We start from the raw sequence: 9,386 nt of genomic DNA, 5'->3' as shown, positions 1-9,386 counted from the left end.
AGGGAGGCGGGGGCCGCGGAGGGGAAGGAGATCTGCGGGAGGGAGGGAGGAGACGGGGAGTAGGGCTGGGGAGGGGGAGGAGAGGAGAAGGAAGAGAAACCCCGAGTGGGGGAGGAGAGGGGAAGGGGAGGGGACAGCGAGGTGGGGGAGAGGAGCCGAGAAGGGGAGGGCGGTGTTGGGGAGGAAGGAAAAGAGGAGGGGGGAAGGAAGGGAGAGGGTGCGCAGCCGGGAGGGGGGATGGAGCAAGGAGAGGCAGGAGGGCAGGAGAGTCTGGGCAGGGGGAGGGGAGCGCTGCTTCGGAGACTGCCCGGAGTGGAGGGTCAGGGAAGGCAGCGGCTGGAGAGGGCCAACCAGAGGGGGCCGGAGGGGCTGGTCTGGTGTGGGCAAGCGGGAGGGCGGGGCGGGGGCGGGGCAGGGGCGGAGCTCCAGAAGCCAGCCCCATTTGGTGGGGAGAGAGGGCGGAAGGAGAGGGAAGGGGGGAGGGAAGGCTGCCTGGGAGAGGGGGACAGGGAGTCTGCTGGGGGAGGGGAAGCAGGGAAGGGGGCCCGGGAACAAGTGTCCTGATGTAGGGAGTCCCAGAGGGGTGGGGGATGGTTTTGAAGTAGGAGCTTAGGGGGAAGTCCTTTCCTACCTTTACAAGGACCCTTCTCTGAGGGGCTCCCCCAGTGGTGGCCCTAAAGTGACACTTATCTCCGCCCAGGGCTGGCTTCTATTTCACCCTCACGGGCTCAGGCAGTGACAGCTGGAGGGCCTAGGAGATGAAGTTTCCCACTACCCACCCTGTCCTCCCACCTTCCACTTCCTCCCCAGAGAATCCAGTGTTTCCTGCACTTCCCCAGGCAAGGACCCTGAGGTGCAGGGTGGAGGTGCAGATGGACTGGGACTGGCTCTGAGACCTGCCTGGCGAGGGTGGCTGGGGGCAGCTGATTGCTGGAGGCTGAACAGAGCTTGCAGAGGTGGCTCCTAGGCCTTCTTCTGGGGTGCCCCTTCCCCCCTTCTTTCTGAAATCATTTCCCTCAGCTATACCTGGGGGCAAAACCTTTAGAGCTCCTGGAGAGAGCTCCTGAGGAGGGGTGGGACAGAGCCAGGGACCAGGTGGAAGCTGTCTGAAGACTCTAAAGATGCCTATCTTTTTTCCTTAGGGTCTGTGGCCTGATCCCCAAGAGGAGCTACTCCAGGTTGCCATGAGGGAGACCTTGGAGGCCCTCAGCTCCTTGGGTGAGCAGGCAGAACTGAAGGAACTTGGAGGGGAGAAGTGGGGAGCAGGGCTCAGGGGCATCTACAACTCAGGGAGTGGAGCCACCCTCAGGGGCTTGAAACCCTGAGACCCCCACAGAGGTCTGGGGGGGCATGTGGGACAGCAAGCACCCTTCCCCACTCCATCAGGGCACTTGAAAGCCTGGTGGTGGTGGAGGCTGTGCCAGACTGTATGTGCAACCAGTGGCCACGGTGGCATTTACATCGGTTCACCTCTTGCTTCTTCTGCCCTGCTCCAAGGAGCTGAGGGTGATGCCTGGCCAGCCTGCTAGGGAGCCCGGGCTGAGCTTGTCCATGCTAGCCAGAGACTGTGTCCTTCCTGAGTGGGTTGGGAAAAGCCCCTCAGATTGGCTGGGAAGGTAGGGTCCCCACCTCTGATTTCGTGCCAACTTCTTTATGTGGCTCCATCCTTCTGTCTGCAACAGGACTCTCTGTGGGACAGCCAGAGATGGCCCCCCAAAGTGAGCCCAGGGAGGGTTCCCATAATGCCCAGGAGCAGACGTCCTCTTCCAGGGAAGAGCGAGCACTGGGCTTGTGCTCAGGTAAGTGGGAACCAGGGAGGGTGGCTCAGGGAGGAGCCTGCCTGCCTCCCTGCCTTTCCACATTTACTAAACACGGCAGAGAAAGATCCCCACCTTCAGGGAGCTGAATTCTAGTGACTACAGAGAGTCACTAAGCAATAAAAATAAGAACATTTGTAAACTAGGTGAGAACGTGGTGTGTCCTGTGAGGGGAGCAGATGAAGCAAGGTGAACATGGACCATGTTGCAGGAGTAAATAAACCTCAATGAGAAGGGAAGCTTTGAGCAAGATTTAAGAGGGCTCAGGGAGGCAGCGAAGGGGAGGATCTCCTGGCTGGAGAGCTTTCAGACAGGAGGGAGCAGCCAGAACAGAGTGCCTAAGGCAGAAATTTGCCTGGCCTTTTGACCCTCAGATCCCCATAGTAGTATGCCTTTGAACTAACTGGGGACCCTCTGAAGAGGAAGCCCCCAGCCCTGCTCCTTGGAGCCTCAAGCAAGGCTCAGGGCAAGGACCTTTCCTGGCTCCCACTACGTGACATCATCATATTCCAGAAACTCCTCCAAGTGGCTCCTGCACCTGCACACCCATAGCAGCTGCCCTGTTTGAAGGAGCCTGAGGCTTCCCTGGGGCAGTTGGGAATTCAGCCTCTGCAGGTATGCCTGCAGTGTAACCCTGTGGGCTGGGGCAGGAACTAGGGTTGTCATGTCCCAGCACCAGTGGGGCCCTTCACCCGTCTGTGATGCTTCTAGAGTCCTTGAGGTACCCTATTCTCTGCCAGGGCCCGAAGTTCCCAGGGGCCAGGAAGGTGCCCACCCTGAACAAGCTGAGACTCCCTGCAGAGGAGGCCAGGTGTGTACACCAAAGAAGGCTGAGCCTATGGGTTCCTGTCCAGGTGAGTCATCCCATTGATCTATTCCGCCTTGGGGTCCTGGCATCCTTCTGCTGGACCCAAATGGGATTTCCTGTTTGTGGATAGTGGGAATCAGAGAGGCAGGCCACCAAAAGAAACACACTTTCACTTCAGACCCACTCTGAGTCCTAGCCTCCTGGCCTCATCTCTTTCCATCTAAATTCATGCTTGTCCATCACCTAGATGACAGTCCTCATGAAGATGTATGGTACTAATAGCCTTCCCCCATCTGTCCCCTCCCACCAGCATCCACTGATCTCAGATGTTCCAAATCTATTGTCTCTAACTCATCTCCCCATATCCAGGGTGGGGCTTCCCAGTCATTGTTTCTCACTCCACAAGCCCACACATCATTCCTTCCACCACCACACTCCACAGTTCTTGTCCTCTCACCTGAGTGACATCACATATTCAACAAGGGTTTGGTTTGGTGCCTGCCCTGCACAGGTGGCTGGGAAGTGTGGAAAGAGGTGTGCTGTAGGTTGCACAGACCCAGTTTGAGTTCTTATTCCACATTTCCTATCAGAGTGCTCTCTGGTAGGCTGTCTCACCTCCAGGTGGTTGTAAAAGTTTGCAGCAGAGTGTATCCAGGGTGTATCAATAAATGGTGGTAATTCTCATTCTGATGAGCTACATAAAGACAGGTGTTAATAGAATACAGGAAGCTAAGGTTTAGTTGAGATAACATTAGTAGGAGTTAGGACAAGGAAAGGAGCAATGCAAAGACAAGTGACAGTAAGTATAAAAGTGTTACCAGTAAATGCTACAAGTTTACAGTAAGAGATCCTTACGCACTGGGTTTATCAAAAATGTTGATTTTGTATAGCATTTTGAAAAAGGCGTGGACTTCAGCTCTCAGGAGGGGTGGTGGAAGCTGGGGTGATAATCTAGGCCGAGAAAAGAGTTTTAAGCAGGAAAGTTGACATGTGACAGGGTCGGAAGAGAGGAGCTTGGTTACAGTGAAGGGTTCCTGCCTGGGGCAAGTAAGAAAGTTGGACTAGGTTGAGGGTGAGCCTTGGGTGCAGCAACAATCCACTTTATTATGTAGGTACTAGGGATCTATGGATGGTTCCAGTGTAGGAAAGCAGCACAAAGGAACTGCAAATAATATCATGGTTCAGTAAGTAGACAGTTGTTGGGAACCAGTGGATTGGCAGAAGCAAAGTGGGTGTAGATATAATTGTGGCTGTCCGTTGTGTTCGAGTTACCCAGGAACTCAAACCTGCCTTTGGGCCAGGACTCCTCTAGAAGGCTGGCTCTGCTCCTCCAGGGGCTGGCAACAGTGACTAGTTCCCCAAGTCCTGTCAAATGCAGCCTTGCTAGTTCCCAAAGTCCTGTCTTCCCTAACTGGGATTTCCCGTTGGATCGCACCAGCAGGAAGGAAGGGAGCAACAGCGGGGGCAGCTTTGGAGAGATGACGGCAAGGAATACAAGGGTGCCCTGGGACTCTGTGGCAGCTGGAGGGGAGGTGGAGGTGAGAGGTCACGGTTCCGAGGACATCCTACTAGGAGAAGAAGGTCATAGGCCTCCTGTTCACAGCAGCCAGAGGTAGGCTTGGGAAGGTTAAAGTTTTAGCAGCTTAAGCAAAGGACATCCCCAGGGAGCTGCTCAACTAGAGATGGGAGACTCTGGTTTCAGACAGGAAGATTTGGGGTGGCCTCTCATAGTGATATGAACCAGAGTGCAGCATGAGGAGCAGGGTGGGCAGCATTCCTGTTCAAGGGGTGCAGGAGGAAGCAGTGGCTGCCAAGGAGGCTGGGGAAGGCCTTTGGTGACAGTGCAAGCCTGGGAGTAAAGCAGGTGTGTGTGTATGTGTGTGTGTTGTGTGTGTGTGTATGGGAAGTGGCTTCAGCAATTCTGGCTGCAGAGACAGCTGAGAGAAGAGCTTGGAATCCTGCTCATTCCCAGGAGTCTCTGGGTAAGGGGAGAGAGCAGGAGGCAGACTGCTGGGCTCCAGGAAGTGGCTGTCTGTTGGCAAATCCAAGTTGCGGTGCATGGGGCTCACTAGACAATTCCGGTTTTGGCTTTTCAGGGGATGAGTGGATGATTCGAAAGGTCAAAGTGGAGGATGAGGATCAGGAGGCCGAAGAGGAAGTGGAATGGCCCCAACATCTAGCGTTACTGCCCAGCCCTTTCCCTACGCCCGAACTGGGTCACCTGGCTGCTGCCTACAAACTGGAGCCAGGCACGCCAGGGACGTTGGGTGGGCTCGCGCTGTCCGGGTGGGCTCCGGTCCCAGAGAAGCCCTATGGCTGTGGAGAGTGCGAGCGGCGCTTCCGGGACCAGCTGACCTTGCGGCTGCACCAGAGGCTGCACCGTGGGGAGGGCCCCTGCGCCTGCCCGGACTGTGGCCGCAGCTTCACGCAGCGCACGCACATGCTGCTGCACCAGCGCAGCCACCGCGGCGAGCGGCCCTTCCCATGTTCTGAGTGCGACAAGCGCTTCAGCAAGAAGGCGCATCTGACCCGCCACCTGCGCACGCACACGGGGGAGCGGCCCTACCCGTGCGCAGAGTGCGGCAAGCGCTTCAGCCAGAAGATACACCTGGGCTCGCACCAGAAGACCCACACTGGCGAGCGGCCCTTCCCTTGTACTGAGTGCGAAAAGCGCTTTCGAAAGAAGACACATTTGATCCGGCATCAGCGCATCCACACCGGCGAGAGACCCTATCAGTGCGCACAGTGCTCACGCAGCTTCACCCACAAGCAGCACTTGGTGCGGCACCAGAGGGTGCATGAGGCGGCCAGCAGGGCCCAGCCTTCTCCTGAGGCGTCTGCCTCACCCGGTTCTCCCGCCGCGTTCCCCGCTCCCTCCCCTCAAGGGCCGAAGCCTTTTGCCTGCTCTGACTGCGGCCTGAGCTTCGGCTGGAAGAAGAATCTCGCCACGCATCAGTGTCTGCAGCGCAGCGATGGGCGTCCTTTTGGGTGTGACGAGTGCGCACTGGGCGCCACCGTGGACCCCACTGTGACCGAGCCCCTGGCCTGTGCTACCCGTGGGCCAGACTGCGGTCCAGGGTCGGGCCCCATAGCTCCCCAGAGCACCCCAGCAGGTGATCGGTCCTTCTTCTGCCCAGACTGCGGGCGCGGCTTTGCCCACGGGCAGCACCTGGCGCGGCACCGGCGCGTGCACACTGGAGAACGGCCCTTTGCCTGTGCTCAGTGTGGCCGTCGCTTCGGCTCGCGGCCCAACCTGGTTGCCCATTCCAGGGCCCACAGCGGAGCCAGGCCCTTCGCCTGCGCTCAGTGCGGCCGCCGCTTCAGCCGCAAGTCACACCTGGGCCGCCACCAGGCGGTGCACACGGGCAGTCGCCCCCACGCCTGCGTCGTCTGTGCCCGCAGCTTCAGCTCCAAAACCAACCTGGTCCGCCACCAGGCGATCCACACGGGCTCCCGCCCCTTCTCCTGCCCGCAGTGCGGCAAGAGCTTCAGCCGCAAGACCCACCTGGTGCGGCACCAGCGCATCCATGGCGAAGCCGCCCACTCGGCCTCAGACACAGACCTCTCGGCGCCGGCCTGGCCCACTGCTGCCCAGGTGGCGCCACCCCCAGTCTTCTTCTGAGCCCCTGCCCGGGTGGGGAGCCGGGCTGCTGCCAGGCGGCTTAGAGCCCTGCGGGCCGGTTCCTTTCCCCGCGTGTCAAGGGGTGCGTAGCGATCCCCTGCGGGAAGCTGTGGAGGCCTTAGTCCTTGGGAGACTACCACCCCGACGCCTTGCTCAGAAAAGCCTGGGCTGTGTACTGGGGAGGGAGAGAATAGTTATCTATAAGCAGAAAGTGTGTGAGAGTTCAAAACCGGAAGTTCTGGGCTGTTAGTGGTTAGGGGAGGGGACCCCTGATTCCTTCCCCTGCCCCGGCTCTGCCTGCCCATCAACAAACCCCGATGACCTTTCTGTTCTGGAGAAGTTCAATGTGGCCAGCTGCTGTTCCCTCGCTCTTGCAAATCAAAACGTGAAACACCCCATGGCCCAACCTCTCCCCTGTCCCCTGCTTCTGAGGCGTTGTACGAGGAAGAAGCACTGGTGTGCTTTCCCTGCAGACTGCAACGGAAGGGAATGCCGGGGAGGCAGACTGCCCTTTGGCCATTCCCATGGAGACCGCGGCCAGCCTGGGCTCTGAGCCCTGGGAGCAGCTCTGCTGAAGGGCTCTGGAGCAGCGGGTCTCACCTGCCGCCAGCCTGGCTGCTCGCAGCCAAGAACAGATGGAGGTCGCTTTCCCAGCACACTTTGGAGCGCACTCTCTTGGTAAGAGTTGCTGTGACTGCACTCTCCCAGCCCGGGGAAGGCCTGAGGACATCAGGAGAGCTTGAAGAGGTCAAGGGAGGTTGCCACGGTTGCAGACTACAGAGAGGCCTGAAAAAGGTGTGAATGGGCAGAGGTGGAGATGCAGGAGGAGGAGCACTGGAGATGGCAGTGAAGGGCAGAAGGGTGGCGGGGAGAATGCTGGCCTTGGAGTTCCTGTGGAGCACAGCATTCGTTTTCCCTGGGCCTCCACTTTCTCATTAAAACACAGAGTTGATGTGGACGAGGGCTGAGGCTTTTTCCTTGTTAATACTGCTAGCACCAAAGATAATCCTAGGAAGTATTTGTTGGTGGCCTGCTCTGTGCTGGCACAGTGCTAGTGAGCATGAGTGAGGGAAGAGCTCTCACTGCACTCCCAGTTGACGTGAGAAGTGCTGTCGTGGGGGGAGTCCCAAGGGTCCCTGGGCTGTGTGGTAAGAACATCCCCAGACCTGTACCAGGTTGAGCGAGGTTCGCAGGATGCAGCCACGTCTCAGGTGAGTGGAGCAAAGGTCACGATTGGAGAGGATGGTGTGGATGAAGGCCCAAAGGGCAGTGAGGCTGAAGCGGCCACCAAGCGGGCTGAGAAGCCTGGGAAGTGGCCTGAGGGCCAGTGAGGTCTCTCCCACGTTCAGGAGCTTGGACTGTACCCGAGGGAGTGAGGGACCACAGCAGGGTTTAGGAGCGGAAGGAACGTGGCACATTCACGTTCGTGCATGTTACAAAGATGTCAGGCATGAGAGAGGGAGACTGGACACAGTGACCTGGAGCCATGGTCGTGCAGAGAAGGGGAAGTGATACACTCAAGAGACCCTTGAGGCAGATGGGGCAGGACTTGCTGATGAATGAGGGATGGAGAGGGAGTGGGGGCATAGGCAGGGTTAGTCTGGTTTCTGCTTGACTAACTGCGCAGGTGACAGTGGCATTCCATCAGCAGGTTGCCCAGGAAGGAGAGTTTCCATGCTAAGGGAGGATGCTTGGACCTGACAGGTTAGTGTGGCCTGCGTGTGACCAGTGGGAAGTAGGGTGTACAGATGCAGAGCTAAGAGGGCTGGGCTGGAGACAAGTGGATTTGAGAACTACCCTTGTAAGTGTTTGAAGCTATAGGGTAGTGGGTGAACTTCCCAAAGAAGTGCGTGTTGAGTGAGAAGAGAGGCAGCCTGGGTCAGAACCCTTTGGGACAGCACCACTAGGGAATGGTCTTGAGAGAAGCCTGTAGACCAGGAGAGTAAGGGTGCCGGAGAATGGACAGGAAAACCTCCTAAGCAGTGATGACAAAGGAGCTAGGCAAAGACACTGTACCTGGACAGAGGGAGCAATTGCAGGTTGTAGGGAGATCACATAAACTAAGGACGTCCATATGCTGCTGGATCTGCAGCAGCCATTCATTGGCAGTCCTGGAGAGAGCAGTGCTGATGGTTGCTGGGGTAGAATTTAGGTTGCAGAGGTGAATCACACAAGTGAGGTCCTAAAGCAGGTAGAAGACAGTGACACCTGGACACAGGTGAGGGGTAGCTGTTGGGTAGGAAGCCTCTTTCACTGTTGGGCCTGGGGAAGCATGAGTGCAGGTAAGTTTTTAAGCTTCATGGCCGAGAATGAGTAGGTGATGCCAGGTTAATGTAGAAGGTGTGATCAGAAAATAGGAATGGACCCTTCCCCATGCCAGTATTTTAAATATCTGGAAATTTCACAGAAAAGTCAGTGCTTCTAGCTCCTCTTGTCAAAACTCAGAAGATTTGACAACCAATGGCTGGATGCGAGCAGAAGTTCACCTCTTTAGACTAAGGCACCAGGATCCTCACTACTCCCCATTGTCCTAAATCCCTGCTCGGTGTCTCTCTCTGAAGTCACCTACCTGCCCTCTCAGGCACCGAGCTTGTAATTCCAGCTAGAAAAGTAAATCTCTTCAACTTCTACAATTAAACACATGAAAACTGTGTTTGTGTTGGTTATACCAATGCTTTGCTTTCTGTAAACATTCTGGGATTCTTGTGTAGGAACAGCTTTTCGATACTGCAGCATATTTGCTGAGCCCTGCTGTGTGCCAGACTCTGTTTTCTAAGAATTCACATTCTCTTGGAAGAGTCCCTACAAGGCATATCCTTGTCCTCTGAGCTTGTTTGCAAATAGTCTAAAGTCATTTAGTATCAAGCCCGGTGGTAATCAAAACAGAAAACATGGGCTCAAAAAATGCAGTCTCTCTGCCACGAAAGTCTGGAGCTTCCAAAGGCTGTCCCCAAGGAGGGGTTCTGGGCTCAGAAAGCCGTGGTTTCACAGAGATCAACATGTAAGCCCCACGCGTTGCTCCAGGGGTAGGCGCCCAGGCATGAGTCTTAGCAAAACATTAAACTTCTCACATGCCTGTATATGAAAGTACTCCCAGAAGTTTCACACAAATTGACTATTATATATATAGAGAGAGGAA

The 9,386-nt window shown here is 56.5% G+C and overlaps 1 protein-coding gene across 1 annotated transcript; it reads left to right on the top strand.

The window, feature by feature from the left end:
- Positions 1-1,164: 1,164 nt before the first annotated feature.
- Positions 1,165-7,263, top strand: ZNF467 (zinc finger protein 467). Its single transcript, XM_062193780.1, has 4 exons — positions 1,165-1,218; positions 1,683-1,799; positions 2,558-2,671; positions 4,722-7,263. The coding sequence occupies exons 1-4, from the start codon at positions 1,185-1,187 to the stop codon at positions 6,245-6,247; spliced, it is 1,791 nt and encodes a 596-aa protein (XP_062049764.1). The 5' UTR covers positions 1,165-1,184; the 3' UTR covers positions 6,248-7,263.
- Positions 7,264-9,386: the final 2,123 nt, after the last annotated feature.

The sequence above is a fragment of the Lepus europaeus genome, chromosome 5, assembly GCF_033115175.1.
Source record: "Lepus europaeus isolate LE1 chromosome 5, mLepTim1.pri, whole genome shotgun sequence".
Lineage (NCBI taxonomy): Eukaryota > Metazoa > Chordata > Mammalia > Lagomorpha > Leporidae > Lepus > Lepus europaeus.
Note: the sequence above shows the minus strand (reverse complement) of the source record. Positions and strands in the feature narration are given on the sequence as shown.

Excerpts from the sequence above, each read along its gene's own strand:
- ZNF467 (XM_062193780.1), top strand. The coding sequence starts at position 1,185 with ATGAGGGAGACCTTGGAGGCCCTCAGCTCCTTGG. Across the intron at positions 1,219-1,682 it reads GGAGGCCCTCAGCTCCTTGG|GACTCTCTGTGGGACAGCCA; the intron begins GTGAGCAGGCAG and ends TGTCTGCAACAG. Across the intron at positions 2,672-4,721 it reads GCCTATGGGTTCCTGTCCAG|GGGATGAGTGGATGATTCGA; the intron begins GTGAGTCATCCC and ends TTGGCTTTTCAG.